This window comes from Chionomys nivalis, chromosome 1, assembly GCF_950005125.1.
Source record: "Chionomys nivalis chromosome 1, mChiNiv1.1, whole genome shotgun sequence".
NCBI classification, from domain to species: Eukaryota; Metazoa; Chordata; class Mammalia; order Rodentia; family Cricetidae; genus Chionomys; species Chionomys nivalis.
In genome coordinates, this window is record NC_080086.1 from 184,637,927 (window position 1) to 184,656,537 (window position 18,611).

General features: G+C 45.5%; 1 protein-coding gene across 6 annotated transcripts in view; it reads right to left on the reverse strand.

Moving 5' to 3' along the window:
- Window positions 1-2,367: 2,367 nt before the first annotated feature.
- St7 (suppression of tumorigenicity 7) overlaps window positions 2,368-18,611 on the reverse strand; it is a 243,285-nt gene continuing 227,041 nt past the window's right edge. For all 6 annotated transcript variants that reach the window (XM_057769147.1, XM_057769138.1, XM_057769157.1 and 3 more), the window contains 3 exons: window positions 12,368-12,460; window positions 9,593-9,732; window positions 2,368-2,670 (listed from right to left, as the gene is read on the reverse strand). In XM_057769147.1, coding sequence (XP_057625130.1) covers window positions 2,575-2,670; window positions 9,593-9,732; window positions 12,368-12,460 — 329 coding nt within the window. In that variant the 3' untranslated portion in view covers window positions 2,368-2,574. The remainder of the gene's footprint in view (window positions 2,671-9,592; window positions 9,733-12,367; window positions 12,461-18,611) is intronic.

Sequence of the window (18,611 nt, forward strand, 5' to 3'; positions counted from 1 at the left end):
GTCCATTGCTAAACATTGCTGGAAGAGTCCTATGGGCATTAAATTCAGAGCGATTGCATTCATATTCCAACAAACACATAATAGATGAGGCTATTGGACACTAACTGTTGGGATAAAAGAGTCATTCATAGAATGAGCTTTGATGCAGCCTCATGAAGAAACAAAAACCAAAAGGAAGAACACAACACGATTTCACCACCATCTCCGTGAAGAGCCAGGCCCCCTCAACCTTAGGCAACAGGTGGGAAAGCTGTGCAAACCTGATCAACCTAGGAACCTTTGTTATTCCGGTCGTGCTGGCTCTGCTTCTCCACAGGTTTGCACCAAACATTTAAAATAAAGATGGCTTGGGTGCTGGTCCTTTGGAACTGGAAAACAGTGGAGGTCTGGGGGTCAGGACTGCAGGAGTAAGCCTTGGAGACACCTGACAGGAGGCTGGAGGAGCTGAGAAGTAAATTGAAGAAGAGTGACTTTGGATCATTGGGTGAGGGCTTAGTAAGCTCAAATAATCTGATACCCTTAAACATACCCACAATTTGCTGGTACCTTCCTCCTCGCCTGAATGGTCCTTTAGGCCTGGGACTCATTTCTTCCCTTATCCCCTGTTCATCCATCACCATTATTTTGATGTCTGCTATTCATTTTTTTTCTACCCACTGAAGCCCAGGTTCTGCCTGCCTCTCCAGGAACTTGCTCTAAAAGCCTAATTCTTAAATTTGGTAAGCATATTTAAATCCTTGTTTTAGCTGGGCATGGTGACACACAGCTATAATCTCAGCACTCTGGGGAACAGGTCAGAGGACTGAAAGTTAGAGGTCAGTCTGGGCTATGTAGGGACCTTATGTCATAAACACACACGCACACACAATCTTTACTTTGCATTCCTTGGCTTCATTTCCTACAATTCAGGGTTTCTAGCAACTGGCTTTAAGCCATTTCCACTTCCCACTGCTTACTGCTCTCAAACCTTTCCTTCGGGACTTAGCACAGTCCAGCCCCAGCAGACCAAAAATCTCTGATTTCCTCATCCATTAGGTTAAAGAATTGTATTAGATAATTTGTTTGTTCAACTCAAAAATTATACTTCTAAGCCTTCCCTGGTCCTTCTCATCTGAAACCGCTCTCCTAGCACACAGATCAAAGTTTATTTGTACCTGTCAAGTCCTACACCACCTGAGGCACCCAGTCACGTGAACATCTACTCTGTGTCAAGAGTTGTCAACGAGCCAAGCATGGCCCATACTCCCAAGAGCAACACTACCGGTATGTTTATGGGGTCAGCCTCTCACTAGATAAGCCGCAAGGGCAGAAATCAGCTGGACATTCTCATCATGTCTTTGCACAAAGTAGATACAGGAGAAGTTAGCCAACTGTAAGGGCAGACCTGGTGCCTTGCAAATTACCCACCTACCCCACAGTCCTCAGGTGGAGATCAGGAGCCCACGCCCTAAAAGAAGACTGCAGGTGCTTCCTGGAACACTACCTGCCTTGATGTGCCCCAGGAAGAGCGTGGGTCCTAAATCAAAAGGGCAAGCATACATAAGATGGACTGGACCGAGATAGTAAATAGGAGTACTTTTCACTTCAGATAGAGGATTCGTGTTTGCTTATTTTTCTTCTTTGGCTTAACTGAAGCCATATGGCTCTGCTAGGTTTGAATCATGCACAAAGCTTTGAAAGGTACTGAGGACAAGCGATCACTTTGGTTCCGATCCCTAAAACTCTCAAAGAATGCTCAGATTAAAGTGGCAGGAATGCAAACACGACAAAAATGAAAAGGTTCTGCTGGAGAAACATTTAAAACGGTATTAAGGGTGGGACGGCCAGGTTCTGTGACAGGCTGCCGACCTGGAGCTTCTCGCTAGTGATTCCAGGAACTTCAGTAGAGTCCGTGAAGCTAGATAAACCACCGGAGGCACATATATTTGTTTTACCAGGAGTGACATTCGCCCTGGAAACCTGACTTCTGTGTGCCCATTTGGCACATGAGGACACTCAGTTTGGGCACGGTGCTTTTGTGGTTCTATTCCCCTCCTTTCTTTTCTTACCTGTTTATCTATTGTTTAAAAAAAACAGTTGGACGCACAGAAAACAGGGCCCTATGCAAGGCAAGTGCTCTACCGCATCCTCAGCCCTGAGATTCCATTTTCCAAGCCACCAACTCATGGCTTCCGAGCTCTGCAGAGACTAGTTCTGTCAGCAAAGAAAATCGCAGTATGAACTTAGCAGACCCCACAGCTTCAGAGGACAACACAAACCCACCAGTTTCTTGGGAATACTGGCAAGTCTAGGGTTGGAAGAAAGATATAAGAAGACACACAAGCTGTTGCAATACACAAAAGTTTATTATTATTTTTTTACTTTTTCTTCAGTCTTGGAGGCAAAATAAAATAGAACTGAACATCAATAAATTTTGTACAACAAAAGGAGCCTTTAATAGGGAACTGATAGTCCATGAACAGTTTCAGATCTCAGAGTGGTTTCCCTTTTTCAGAGACATGCTTTCCTGCAGTCCATGAAAAGTTGGCACAAAGATCCGGCGGATTGCGAGGAGAGTGGAGGCTGGAGGCGCCCTCAGATCCGAGTCAGTTGATGCCACAAACTGGAGGGGAGGATGCTTTCCACTTTCTCCATCACAAAGTTCAAGGGGGCAAACAAAGTGCTGAGGAACTGGAGGGAAAGCGGAGAGACAGCCGTCAGGAGGGGCCCTGTCAGGACTAAGATCAACGCCTTCAGCACACGCCAGCCAGGGTCTTACCAGAGTTCATTCTGAAAGCCTCCCAAGGCTACAGCCCTCTTCATGTTTACAGGAAGTGTTGGGAGAAAGTGGAAGATACATTCCAGCCCCACCCCCAGCGTGACAGATAAGAAGGAAGTGTCTGCGGATAGCCTCCCTCATCCTCTGACAGCTGCCACAATTCCTAGGAAACAGCAGTCTTCAGCGTTTACCCCATCTATGAAGATGAGCATCATCCAAGAGGATGATGGGTGGGTAGCGAGAGGGTACAGGAGCTAGACAATGGTGATAACTTGGGTCACTTGATTGTCTAACTGGCTGTACAGCTTACTTTAAGTGGGACAGGCAATATAAAGTGTCAAGTCTACAATGTCAGTTTGCTTTGGTTTCCTGATGGCTCCCAAATATGTGCACAGCCTAGACTCCTTTCTAAACAGCTTGCTTTGTGTCATGTAGCAGGGAGCCAGGGGCAGGTAGAAGGCTGGTACACTGGGAAGCCCTGCCCTCCAGGAAAGGCTGTTGGATGGACTTTCTTACTCGGTTACTAAATACTTCTCTGCTTTTCACACACAGAGAACAATAAAATGTGTCTGTTCAGAAATCAGATACCAATCAATTTCTGATCTACTCTGAGGATGTTCTTGTGAACAACTGATTTCAATTTACAAGCTCGTATTGTGGTAGAAGCTGGCAAGAAGGACGTCATCCAGGGAGGAGATTGGTATTGAAAAGGACTCTTTGCCTTTTGCCTACTGAGAAACAAGGCCTTTCTTGCTAAGGTTCAATACCTTAGCTGGTTCTTTATTGTGTAGTCTTTTGCAATGATCCCTATCCATGGCACAATACTAACAACACTAACAGAAATTTTGCATTTAAGCTTAATTTGGGGAGTGAATATAAACATGGAGTGGGAATATAGCTCTGGGCAAAGGAATTTAGTAGAAAGTTTAGACAGTAAACTTAAAAAGTGTTATCCTTACTGGTCACATGTCCTATGAATTGTGAATCTTCAAAGTAAGAGGAATTGAAGGCAAGTGTCCCAAATTCAAGGACCTCAGAATGGGATGTGTGTGTGTGTGTGTTTGTATGTATGTGTGTGGTGTGCACATGTGTATGTGTGTGTGCATGTGTTCATGTGTCTGTGTGTTTAATGAGTACCGAGCATACCGAGGAGGCCAATAACACTTGTAATTGCATTATCAAAAAGAACTGGGAAAATTTCTCTATTCTGCTTGTTAAATCAATAGATACATTTGTTTGGCAAGGCAATTAAGTGCTACACGAGAAAAGGAGACCCTAGGATAAAACTTCCCCTCCCGAAGGCTCAAATTTGAAGTGTAGAGGGAGCAAGGACATTAGGATGTGGACAGAGAAAAGTAATATATATATATAGGCCATGCTAGCAATCAGGTCAGACACCCAGGGGTGTTGAAAGAAGAGAAGTCAGGCTAGAGTAGAGGGGGAAGTGTTGAAAGACCAAGAAAAGCTCTATAAAGTGAGGCAATTTAAATAGACTCCAATAGACAGAAGGAATATCAAAGGTGTGCTCCTAACACTAAGGATGGAGACAGGAGCAAACTGGGCAGTCTAGAGCCAAGAGTCAGAATATGAACAGAAAACCGTCAGATGGCGACTGGAGTCTAGGCAGAGCTCAGACTGGCTGGCAGTCTTGAGTGCCAGTACGGATATGCGCTGAGACACAGGCAGCAACAGGTGTGGTGATTCCCTGCGCAGCGGGTGTTGGAGTCTCAGTCGTTTCTGATGACCTGAAAGCACCCTTTCATGAGTATGCCGAAACACTCAGGAGAGATACCCTGCAGGATGGATTACCCATCCTTCCCAGGTCAGAAATGGGCTGTGTCCCATCATGTTTGAGGCTGGAGGGCAAGTGCAAACACTGGGCCCAGGAATGAGTAAGCTCTAAATGGCTTTTCCCCAAATCCTGGCTATAAAAGGGCAATATAGACAAATACACTGATAGCACTAACACCATAAAATTGCATTTTCAAAATTATATGGGTACACGTGTATGCAGCATACACACTGAGGTGTGCCATGCACAATGACAGATGGCCAGGGCTGCAAAGGGGACAGCATTTGCCTACAGTATCAAGTCCATAAAGAGGTTCCAAGTGAGAAAACTATGGACAAATCAGAGATTCCAGCAGGGACTGGAAGGGATAGCTCAGCAAGCAAGGTGATATCACTGGTGGCCGTCACCAGGCAGCTTTAGGAAGACTGGAGTTGGAAAGGCATAGGGGAGAAACTGCTCAGCTCCTTCTAAGCCAGAGCCACGGGAGGAAAGGCATCTCACAGTCTTCCCCAGTACAATTCCACACCCTAAATTGCGGCATCGGGGTCTCCACCAGAGTGCAACCTGAAGGGAGACAGGCTGCCACAAAGTAGCTCAACAACAGAGAGGCGTTGTGCTTGTTTGTTTCTTTGTTTCTGGGAATTGACCTGACTGAGAGAAAAGACTTTGCTTTTAGGTCTATGATTGCCCACCCCCCCCCCCCCCCGCATGCCAAAATGCAATGCCTTCCTTGCTATATTTTATCTGCACGGAACTTCTCACCAAGGTTCTATGAGGAAATGACACTCCAGTACTCCAATGTTTGTAATACGTACATACTCTCTCCCTCATACCCCGATTGGGTGACTGAGAAAGGCCTCTTTTGAGCACTTTCCAGTAATCTCACCTATTTACCTAAAGAACCCCAGCTGAGGTGGACCCCTTTATACCCACACCATCTTCCTTCTTAGCACCCTTCCCCCTCCCACCCCCTACACACACCCATAAAGAAGCTATGTAGACATGAGGCCTCTGGAGTGACTAACAGACCAAAGTCAGCGGCTTCCATCGGGAGTTAGAAAGAGGCTGAAGGCACATGCCTCAATCCTCCGGATGCCTCGGGCACTGAGCTGTTCCTTTAGATGTGTGGAAAACAATCAATACCTTTGACCAGAAACCCAACTAATTCCTGACAAGAAGCAGCAGTTTCATTTCTAGACTAAGGGGGAAATTTATTGCCTGAGAAGTTAAATCTGAATGAGCAAAACCAGGCAACTTGGATCAACCCATCTATCTCAGTGTCCCAAACTTCTGTCCAGAGGGCAGAGAGACACGGTCAAATTTCTAACCCAAATGCCCCATAACTCAATTAGTGTCCGCTGCTGAGAAAAAGCAACCGGGCCAATAAAAAGGAGAGAGGGGCACTTCAATGGCTTGGTCTTCCTTTCTTCAAGACACTGTTACTTAGAGGAAGGTCACAGCTTGCAGCCAGCTGGGTTCCCAGTGGAAACCTCTTGCTTATCTGAATAGGTTCCAGTTGCCCTGTCGCAAGCAAGCAGACAATTGACATCCCACTGTAATCAATATCAGACTTCAAAGAGCTCAGGCCTATAAGTGAAGACGAGGCACAAGTCAAGAGGTGCAGTCTCAGGGAAGGGGGGGGCGCAGAGGAGGAAAGACAGGCCCTGAAGAGCAGAAGGTCAGAGTGCTGACCTTCCCACGTTCTGTGCAGAGCTGGGTCTGCAGTGATAGCTGACTTATATGAGCAGCCTTATCTTAAGAAGCAAACATTCTCGGAAGAGCTAGTCCTAAGTCATCGAGGTAGATTAGATTGCAGGCAACTAGTCGAAGCCTCTCTACTCACGCCTCTCCAGTGACTCACTGTCTGAGTGTTGGGACTGGCTGTGTTAGTGAACAGACATGTCAGAGTTCCCACGCTGTGGAGCCTGGGGGGTGGCCTTGCAATCTCTATGCATCTACTAAATGTCCTCACACCCGCTATTATCTCAGGCCAGGACTGAAAAGGATCACTTTCTCAAGCTGCAAATGGCTGCAGACAGCCTCCAGGACAGCTGCGATAACCCCTGGGGTTTGCCAGAGGCGTTGTGAGAGGCCTGGAGGAGTGAGGAGGTGCAGACGAGAGAAGCTGGCCTTGTCTTCTTCCTGCCACCCACCTTCCTTTCTTCCTAAACCTCCTCAGACCTGGGAAAGGCTAGAACTCCATAAAGGGCACAGCAGTTTCGATCCTCCGGGCAGAGCTTTAAAAGCACACTTGTTAAACCGGAAGGAGTTGACCAAAGGACCACACGTTGATAGAGTAGGAACACTCTGAAGCCAAATCTCCTTCATTCAATCGTGTGATTCTAGGTGTAAAACGAGGAGAATAGAGTGTTGATTCCCCACCCCCTACTGTCTGAGGAGTTCGCGGCTGTTGTCTGACCTTTCTAGAGAATCTATTTGCTATCTGCTCTTCTGATCTTTTTGCCAAAATGCTCTCAGGCAGCCCGTTTTCACTCCATTCAGTACTGTGGTTCTCCGCCATGACTGCACACCTGAATCCACAGGGAGATTCTGAAAATTCAAATGCACATGAGCCACGGGATCAAGTAGTCAAGAGGCCCTAGGAAAGGTAGCTATCAGCAATCTTTAAGCTTCCTAGGTTGTTCCAAGGTCCAGGCATAATTTCAGAATTAGTGAGAGCACTAATTCTGGATAGCTGTCCCCTGAAGAGCTATGACAGGGTGACTTCTCAAATGAGCTCAGACTCCTTAGAAGGCGATATAATCTCCAACTCCCACCCAAAAAAGGCTGGTGGGGTTATTGCTAAAAATCCAGACTCCTGGTTTGTGAGCATCAAGATTCTGAACTTTGGTGGTATGGCCAGGAGCATTATTGGCACGCTAGTGGCTAAAATTCCCTGAGATCCCAAACCCCACTAAGTGTCCTCTATTAGCATGATAGTGAGCACTGGAACAATGAGGTGCTTTTGTACACATTTTAAAAATGCTTAAAAGGGAAAAAAAAGCGGGAACAGTACTTATCCAGTTCCAGAACTACATCCCGACTACACGCTGTAACTAAATTATGCTCTAATCTGAAACTTTGGCAGCGACTTTTCCTCAGAGGCTGGTGATGGAGACGAAGGGAACAGTGAACAGCACAGGGCCTGGGACCAAGGGCAGCAACGCGGTAATGCTGACTTTAGAAAATATGTAAGAGACATAAGAAAACTGAATTTCCCTGAAGGAAGGAGAAGGGAGCTCGAACTTCAAACGGGCCTGGAGTAGAGAAGACCTCCTGAGAACTTGCAAGAGAAAGTGATTTCTCGGGTGCGCTCCCAGAGTGGAAAGCCGGCATAAACACAAGTGCAAGAAAGTGGCGCAGGAAGCACAGTAGGGAGCTCGGAATGGCTGCGGGTGAACTGGGAATGATCGTAGACAGGGAAGCCCATGTGTAACCGCATTCATGATTCTCCTAGAAACACTCCTGTCCCAGCAACAGGTAGGCACTTGGAGGACCCTTCCAACTGTAGGGACGCAGGTTTGGAGAGAAGGGAAGGAAAGCCCAGTGGCATCTGATATAAACATACGTATGCACCACTGCCCATTCACTTAACAGGCCATATGAGAACCTACTATGTGAAGCTTTGGCGATGCAGATGGGAGAAAGGTACAGAAAGGCACTTGCCTTCAAAGGCTGCACAGTCTAAAGGGCACAGACAATTCCTTACCAATCATATAGAATAATATGTGATAACACAGGAATTCGTGGAAGTCTGTGGGGTCGTGGAGACATCCTGTTAAGTTAGGAGAAATGAGTACAGTATTAAATAAAGGAGAGGTCTTTAGGAGACAAGTGGAGCGGGAGGCCCTACGAGGCATGCCTTGAGTAACAAGCAGGACATGGAAGGCCGCTGGGATATGCAGGCCTGGTCCATCTGAGCATTGTGAGCACTTCACTGTGGCTGAAAAGTTGGGTCTGTGTAAGAACTGTGAGGAAGGAGGATAACAAGGCAAGCAAAGGCCTCTAGAAGACAAAAGCTGGGAAGTGGCGTGCTTATCTTGCATTAGTGTAAGCAACAGAGTGACGAGCAGAAGCAAGGAGACCAGGTGAGAGAATTTATGCAGCTCAGGCAAGAACAGCAAGACCATAAGCTAGGGGGAGGCTATGAAGAGAGAAAGGAGCACAGGACAGGGAAGGGAGGTTTACAATGTGGGCACTGAGGCGGGGGGGGGGGGACGGACAGCATTTGGAAGTTGACCCAGACAGGGTCCAAGGCAGGAGGGGCTTGAGAGAACAAAGAGTTTGTGGCCTGAGCAACTGACTCCAGACCTGGCAGGTCCACTGTGGAGACAAGAAGTACAAAGATCATCCCCATCTGAACTCAGACAGCAGGGAGATGACTGATGTTTTCCTCTCTAGTCCTTCTATTTGATACCCAGCTGTGGCAACATCAGGACGCTCCCCTTTATGATCCTGCAGAAATCAGCACTCTCTCCAGGGAAAGAGGTTCTTAGCAAGCAGGGCAGATGGCTTCCTACTACCCTCTCGCAAGGCTCTTAGTGGATTCTCCTGTTTCTGAATGTCACTTCCACTACAAGCTTTCACACTTCTCACAGTTCATTGTCCAAACAAACCAAGGGCTTGTATCCATTTAAAATATCACAAAAAATAATCTATGGAAGCATAAATCTCATCCTTCATGAGCGAAAGACACAATATCCAAAGATTAGAAGGTGCCGTTCATATACACGAAGCCGAATCCCATCCCTCCCATTTCTCATTGGTGAGGAGTCCCTAAATTATTTCATCCTTTGGGACTTGATGCGCTTTCTGGAAGGTGCTAGGATTTCTTTGGGAAAGGAGGTGAGGCTCGCGCTAACAACCTGTGCTCTCACTTGATCCTTCAGCCGTGGATTGCTCTAGTGGTAATGAAAACTAAATGACTACTTAGGTAGGGTTTCCACCACATCTGTACAGCAGCCCGTTCCCCTCAGACCCTTCCCTGGGCTCTCCGGGTCCAGCTATCCGTTGCCCAAGGCCCCCTCCCAGGAAACACTCACAGCTTTTGCGAAGACGCCCATGAGTTCCGGGAACTGGTGTGTCAGGAGGGCCAACATGGCTGTGAAGGAGCACAGTCCCGCCGTGAAGAGGATGAAGAAGGGGAGCTCCTTCTTGGGGTAAACTGAGACTTCATGGAAAGCTGGGGAGACCAAAGGGGAGCCATTAGGACAGAAGTGGGAACATTTTAGGGACGCTGACACCCCTTGGCTGCAGCATGTTGGAAATGAAATGGGCAGGACCCTGAACGGTCCCCAGCTCCCACCTGCCCTGCTGTTCTGAGGCCTAGGTGCTCCTCCCAAGCCCAAGTTCCACCTGCAGCACTTTTGTGAGAGACGCAGCAGGGTTAGCTTGTGAATGCCACACACTCATGAGCAGCATCTGTGTTTAATATACAGTGTTCCTGTCCCCAAAGCAAATACAGAAGAGCAAAACCCTGTCCAAATTACAAAATATACTTCCCCAGGGAATTCCCAAATCACGTGTGAGTGTGCACGTCTAGGTTTATCCGTCCCGTTTTTATTTTGCTGTATCTTAAATCATTATCACAAGCAATATTAGTTTATCTTATATTTTCTCCTGACGGTCTGAGGATGTCAATGGAGAATGCTGCCCAATAGACATTCAGTGAGGACCTCGCATGTAGACCTACGACCTTCAGGAGCAAGGGTCAAATTGCTAGGGTTATCCTACACAACTGTAGGACACCCCTGCTGGTAAGTGTGCTCAAAACAATCATGCAGACTGAAGGCTTTTGGAGCATCTTTCAGAGTGTTCAAACAGTAAACACTGGGTTTGGGTAAAACCAAACGAGCTATGGTATCAAAACATAAAATACGTAATGAACTAGTCTAACCCAAGTTATCACAGGCCTGCTTGTGACTATGTGGTGGGTAGAGGTGCTGGCCAGGGGAATGGGGCTGAGTGCCCAGAAGAGGGAAACCAGCTGTGTGAGACCCGGCAGAAGGGACTGTGAAAGTGTGGGGTCACAGCACTGCTACCGGACACAACAGGATCCCAGTGACCCATTCCTCCATCAAAATACAAATCTACAGATCCTTCATTGCCCATGAAGGTTATTACTCAGAGCCCTAATTAGCAGGGCTGAAAAGAAAGAGCAGACACTATCTATCAGGAGGCATGGAGCACGTGAAAGCAGGCCTCCCTGCACACCCAGGAAGTCAGCCCGTTAAGGGACGAACCTGGGGCAGAGTGCATTTAGGGCCTACTATGCAAGCAACCATACTTTTAACTCTCAGAGAATGAGTAGTGTCTACAACAACTAAACCTCTTTCCATCTCACTCTCGAAATCCAACCCTCTAAGAGGTTCTGGAGCGATAGACACTACACGTGAATAATGGTACCCATTTCAATGCATCTGAGCCACACTTTTCTTTTTTGTAATGTTGCTTTTTAAGAATGTGGTGTTAGTAGCTAATCTATATCCATGAAAACTTAATTGGTTTCAACTAAAACATTTTAAAACACCATGCTTTTCAGAAGACTGCCTTCCTACCAGAAAACTGAAACTTCAATAAAGATCTCCCTGAAGGGGGCGTCAAAAGGTGAATTATGGCCCCACGTGGGGATTTCTGAAATCAAATTTAATGTCATGTGATGTACCAGATGCCTTTGAAATGAAGCTCTGACCACAGAGCTCTCCCGGCTCTTTGAACATAAGCACAGGTTGGGACGATTAGCAAGTAAACAGGTGACGCACTCCCGGAGCGCCCGGTCTCCTGGCAGCGGGCACTTTTGTGTCCCATTGCTACCCACTCACTGCTGCCTCAGTAAAGCTGGCACCCGCTATTTCACTATGTGTCAGCTCTCCAAAGCCATTCTAGAAAAGTATTTATATATTCTATAGCTATTAGATATTGATGTAACCAGTGCTAATAAAAGGAAAAAAAGATTGAAAAAAGAGGTGTGGGGGGAGAGAGAGAAGCCAAGAGGGAGGAAAGTATTTCCCAAGTCAGGACCACATGAAGAGCCTGGACATGATCCTTGCACTCGGTCTGATTGGATAATAGCTATTTAGCTTGGATTGTCAAAACAATGTTGTATTACAGTAAACCAAAATAATACTTTCCACATGTGGTGTGGCCCTTAGGCTGTGAGCTCCTAAGGCACTCGAGGGCAGGGTGTGCATCCTGCACTCCATGACACAGGCTCAGCTCGCACGTGTGCTCTACACATGTCAGCCAGCTCACTCTGCAGCCCATGAGATGCTCACAGAACTGTCTGGTCAGGAGCATTGCATCACCATGGACAGCACACCACCCTTCTCCACTCCGGACTCTGCCTCTGGCAGCTACGCCGGTGACCTGGCCCTGCCTTCCCACCCGTGACTCAACTGCAGCTCCCTCTGACATCAGCCATCAGCTCTTCATCTTCAAACCCAGCTTGTACAGACCACCTGGGACCTGCAAGAGAGCCCAAGCCGAAGTTTCCATAACAAACCAGCCTGCGGAGAGGCCGCTCTCCACCAGTGCTCTGCGTGTTGATATCAATCTCTGCTATACTCACGATAGCTCATCTCTGCTAAACTTCAAGCCTTGGCATCTTTCCCTCTGATGGATCTGGAAAGAGCTGGAGAAGCAGGGAGTCCAACCCATTCCCATCATTCATTTCCTCACATATGCTATCAAATAAGGCCAGGGGTTGGGAGAAACTTCATAAGGACATCCTCAACACTAATCATTACCACCTCTTTGCATCCCAGCCTTTGTAATGTCCCCCAGCTGGATGAAAGGAAGGCTGCAGAGGGGGTACTCACAGGGAAGCAGCTCCCGGTCTGCTGTTTCTGTGCAGATTGGGTATGGATAAAAGAGGTGTCCCTTCTCCAAGGGGTACGGGATCATCCGGAAAGCTACAAAGGAAAGACAGCACAGTAAAGGCTTGTATTGATCTCCTAGCTTCCCAACCTCAGATCAGAACTTCTGAGCCTTTTCCTTCCTATGAGAGAGGCACGTGCCAGACGAAACGTCCGCGTAGCCCTGCCAAGTGTCGCTCTCATATCCGTCTCAAACTATATATTCTGGGCAAAACTCACAGAGCTGGGTGTGGACAGAGTGCAGAAGGGCAGGGGAACCATCAGTATCAGTACCTAGGGTTTCATCATGCATAAAATATCATAAAAATGTTTTAAGCACTAACTCAATAGAGCCCAGCCAACGGCAATGCACACCTGGGTTGAAGGGCTTTTCCCAGAAGTGAATACGGATTGACTTGTTGGAGCTTGCTGCAGGTTGTACAAAGATGAAGGGCATTCTGCTGCGTCTGGTTTAAAAATATGCCTAAGTGGGTTACAACTCCAACCAGGAAGATGGATACAAAAACTTAAGGACACACGATTTGAGAAGAATTTCTAAACTTTATGAAACTTTTAAATCTTTCAATATTATGCAGGGGAAAATGGTTCGGAGAGATTGATTGTCTATGTTTTGATGATGTCAGGCCACCTAAATTCTGTGTCTGTGGCGTCGGGTGACAGTAGGCTTTGCACTGAATTACGGCTTTCCAATCAATCCATCCATCCCCATTATCGAGTGTGTTATTCTCCCTGTTGCGATGTCATCAGCATGTTAGTCTCACTGTTCCTATGAGCAGCGCTCACGGAGTTAATTTTTCTTCAGCAGATGTCCTTTAACGGCTGCATGCTGTAGGTACGGAATGGAAAAGACATCTACTACCCTGAGAACGCCAGTTAGCAGTCCTAGCCTGGACACGTGTCCATGAGGGATGGCGGCAATGAGCAACAATATTTATGGTTTTAAATGCTACATTTCAAGGACTCGTGCTACATCCTTAGCCGTATTATTACCAAAGTCTTCACAAAATGCTGTCAATGTACGTATTTGTCTTTTGCATACTTCCTTCAAATAAGAATCAGAAACAAAGCCTGTTCTTCCTCACAAGAAATGACAAGGTCCTATTGTAACCAGGATCAGTGCACATATGGTATTTATTCTGGTGTCTGAACAGTATTTAAAAGTAAAAACAGTATGTATGTGATTCCAGCATTTGGAATGTGGTCAATCTACACCACAGTGGTATCTCTGGGAGGTTATAGCACATTGCCACGGAGAATATAAATCACGATAAATGCGGGCTTAGAGCAGAGCCAGTTTGCTGGCAGTTTGCTGAGGTAAAAATGTTATCAATTTTCTTCTTGTAACAGAAACCTCTTAAACAGATTAAAACATTTAAAAAAAAACCACCCCAGACTTTAGCTCTTTTGATAATGGAAGACTCCCCCTATTCAATCAGACCCGTTCACACAAACAAAGATGACTGCCAGTTAGCACTAGTGACAGAAGAGTCATGTCATGGGTTGTTAAGTCACGGAAATGCTGACGATGAAGCCAACATCTCTCCCACTAGAACGAAGCTTGCGAAAGAATGAAAACAAACAATATAACAGACAAAAAAAAAAAAAAAAAACCTTGCAGTAATTATATAGCATCCACTCACTAAAATCTCTTCTGGGGAGCACTTATTTTAACATGTAAGCTGCGATATGGCAGGATTTCAATACACCTTTTCATACATGACAGTTTCTCTGAAAGCATCCCCGTGCCCATTCTGTGGATCTGACTCACGGTCTCCACATGAGCCCAGGCTACTGTTTTAAAATGTATTCAGCTTCATATGATACAAGAAGGAAAAAAAAACAGTTTCCATAAGGGCGATTAACTTTGAAAAGTTACTTTATTCAAAGCTGAAGTTGGTTTGCACTTCAGGAAATCATTTTTAAAGGAGAAATTAGGAGTACAAGCTCTTGACAGCGCTTGACAATAGAAACCTGATGGCGGACTGGCATCTTCATATGAGAATCCTTCCTCCCATATTTGGCAAGCACAGAGAACTTTATGCATCAATGTAGTTTTTTAAAAAAAAAATTTAAAAATCAGCTCTCATCTTTTTCAGAAAGGGTGGAGATTTTGCTAATACACAGTTTTTGAAAGTACATAATATATGTTTCTTGCATGTTTATGGTACCCTTAAAATCTCTTTTTCTCATGTCAGATATCATTTACATTAAGTTCATAAACTAATATTAAGTTTTGGCTTCACTAAACAAAAGCAAATACAATTTCTGTTTGCAACTCTATCCTTCCTCCACCCTACTGCACAGGGTCCAGCGAAGACTGAGATAAGAATGGGAGTGTGCAGAGCGGGAAGAGGCGCGGCACAAGTCGCCAGCTTCCCCTCCTACCACTCGTCCCTTTCACCAAGGCAGGCACTGGCTCTATGAGCCTTGAAGCCCCGTCACCGAATGTCCAGAGATTTTGTTAGTGTAAGGCCTAAGAACACACTTATTTAGTGGCTTAAATGAGGATAGAAATAGATAATTTGGAGATGACTATTTTACAAATGACTATGAACTTCCTAAAGGTCTTTGAGGAACATAGTTTAGATAAATTAAAACTGTACATATATTTGACTCCAAACTAAGCAAGAAACCTAAGCTACTAGCAGTTGAAACACACAGTATATAAGTGACATTCCCACTTCATGTGCACCCTCCCATCTTGATGGTGTGGATGCCTTTGTTCAGAGTGTAGCTGGAGCCCCGAGTCACTTAGGGGCACAGGGAAACATCCCACACAGTTGACTCCGACTCATGTACCTGGCTCCTTCCCTCTCTAGAGGATCAATTCCAGGACTCCAAGATACTCAAGCTGTGCAGGTCAGGGGATCTTGAGTATCAACAGAACCACAGATGACAGAAGGGGGGAACTTGAGAAAATAATGAATTGTCACCCTACCCATTATTCAGATAGATAGAAGATACCTTTTCATATTTATCTGACATGTGTTTGATATTTTTCCTTTCAGACAGAACATTATTATTTATAATACAGAGAATTGGGAGTGGATCCCAGCTCTCCCTGTTATCATTAGTTCCCCGTCTAAAAGTGTGTGCTTTTAACATTGGTACTACGTAAGCTAGGAAAGCTAAGAACTCCCTGTCCCCACGCTGGTAGAGCCAGACCCACGCGCCAGGCTGCCCTGTGCAGGCCAGGACGCTCCTTCCCTGCTCCACTGAACCTAAAGGCTTGGCCTTCTCCATCAGGGAGCATGATGAGCGAAGGGTGGCCGTGCGCTAACAGATAGACCTGCAGCTGCTGCAACAGAAAGTCATCATCAAAATGCAAGTCTCATGCCCCACGTCTGAGTGCAGGCAAGTAAGAGTCGGGGGCCACCTGTCTTTCATTAGTCATTTCAATGCAGACTTAAGGAAAAGACGGAGATCAAAGCTTGGCTTTTGATCCATATTCTTTCAACTACAAGAGTGAAGTAAACTGACCTTGAAAAACTCATTTTTCCTTTGGTTGGATTTAAGCATGGTTTGTCCTAATTTTGAGGAGGGAATTCTAGGGTTTTACAGTGAACTTCCTAACTCACTAGTGACTCTCAGCACTTTAATCCTCTGCTCCTAGAGCCATGATAGCCTGCGTGCTCTAGCCACCTATATACACAAATACATGTATGCATAAAACATGTATGTGGAAAATGTGTGAAACACACACAAATGCTTCTTACAAAACATTTTCACCTTGGTATCAGCCTGTTACAAAGGAAGAATTCAATAATTGTTTGCTCAATGCACTCAGGAAAACCCAGAATTTCTCTACTAGAGAAAACCAAGTCAGACTTCAGGAGCCTGCCTGCCGCACTGTTTCAGAGACAGAAGCAGGATGATCAAGGTCGCTCTCGAGTCTGGGTGGCCTTGGAAACACAGGATGAGCCTGAGTCTTAAACAAAGCTTTAGGCTCTCCATGTCATGATTCATTACTCCAAGTTATGGTTTGTCACCAAAAACAGAGCAAACTCAGAATCAGGCTGGCTCTCCATCACACCATATCTGGAGGCCGTCCGTCAGTGCATCAGTTATGGCTACTGTTGATCTGATCACCACTTTCTCACAAATCACAAACTGTATCCTCAGATCTGTTAGGGGTGGGAGTAAGGATCAAGAGAAGTCCAAAAGGTACCAGCCTTGTGGAGCAAAGGTATGGCTAGAGGAAATGCCCCAAGAACCACATCTTACAGTGAAGGGCAGTTGCCATTAGGTTCAAAGAGAATAAATTAGAATCATAATCTCATCCTATGCTTCAACAATGGGCCATTTTCTCCTCTCAAAGGAAACACTCTGCTTAGTCCCCCTCAAAAACACCACCTCCAAGTCTTATACATTATTTAGTGGATTCTTGTGGGAGGGGCTCCCAAAAGAAAATAAAGAGTTCTATTTGGTTAGGTAGAAAAATATAGACACAAAGAAAGGCCAAGTGATTTACCATGGCATAGTCACCTTCTGATATATGGAACAAGAACATTAAAGCTCCCAGCTGTGGTCAACACACAACCATGCTTTCTAAAATACACACTATCAAAGGAGAGCCGGGGGAGACGGGTGGGAGAGAGCTGAGGATGCACCGGGACTGGACACAGGGAAAACAGATCTGCATTTGAAACAGGCGCCATCAACGGCCTGAGCGGGGCAGACTCAGCTGAAGGGGGACCGTCCTTTCGTTCACAGGCGATCTCTAAACTCAGCTCACATTTGCAGTAGTGCATGTGTGTGAGCTCAACCAGAGCCAGCAGGGCTGAAACAAACACCAGTGGGATAAGACGGCAGCGGTGCAATAATCCAGGAAACAAAATCTAAGAAGTCGAAACTCTTCCCCTTTCTTAATTTTCTTGACTGAGGGCATATTGCGTAATTTCAGGGCCGGGGACAGTGATGAATCAAACATTTTGGAAACCTTTGAAATGCTGATGTATTGTGGCTGAGGATTCAAGGGTGCTTTCCCCCTTTAACTACCATATGCTTCAAACACAATCTCTGTTATATATCAGACTTTGGAGTTCGCAAAAAGGAGGGGGTCAATTTAATTGATGCGAAACCCACTGAATTCTCAAGAATGACTATTTCTCTAGCATGATAAACTCACTGAAAGGAGAAAACCATCCTTTTATTCCTCGCTCCGAATGAACACTTCAGACACAGCCAAGGTTGTTTTGTTTTTAAAGATTTCGAGAAGACAACTTGGGTAACAATCATTTTTAACATGGAACCAGAGTCTGTTATCTTCTCTCCTGCGTGCTCTTTCTAATAACAGTGATAAGTTGGGAGGACTTAGGGAATGGCCTTACATTTCAGAATAAAGAAAATGAATGACTCAGAGAAGGAAACCTGAACTCTAGGGCTGGAGATGTCAAAAGGCGCCACCAAGTGGCATACTGTGGAACTGCAGGCTCTTCTGTTGAGGCTGTTGGGAGGGGTGGTGATCTGCCCTCATCTTAGAGGAGCTGCAGCAGGTTTGGAGGTCACCAACATGGGGCATTCAGGGTATGACACTCTACTTCATATGGCCTTACAGTTTCCAAAGTGAGGAAAGTAGATAACACTATCAGCAAGTGAGCAAGATTCTGATCCAAGTCTTCTGATTTAAAACACGATGGGGCTGGAAACTCCTTGGTTTTGAGAACAAACAGCTCTTCAAGAGGACCCAAGTCAGTTCCTAGCACCCACATCAGGCACCCTGTCGGCTCAGAAACCCTTGTAACTCCAGATTCGAGGGGATTCAATTGCTCTGGCCATTTTGTGGCCACGCACTCACATACACGCGCATGCACACACACACACACACACACACACACAACTTAAAAATAATAAAACTAAATCTTTAAAACACAGAGATGTTAACCTCTAATTTAATTTAAAAGTTACATATATGGAAAAAATGCCAAATATTGCATAGAAGTGCCTGAAGCTGGAGTAGTAATTCTTTCTTGTAAATTGTATGGGAGACCTGTATCTTTATAAATAAATAAATAAATAAACAAATAAATGAATGAATGAATGAATGAATGAATAAATGAATAAATAAATAAATAAGAATGGCTGAAAAATCTTACTGTGAAAGATTTTTCCCTAAATATGTATATATATGCATAAGTATATACACATAAATACCATATACATCTTTTGCTTATTGAAAACACATATG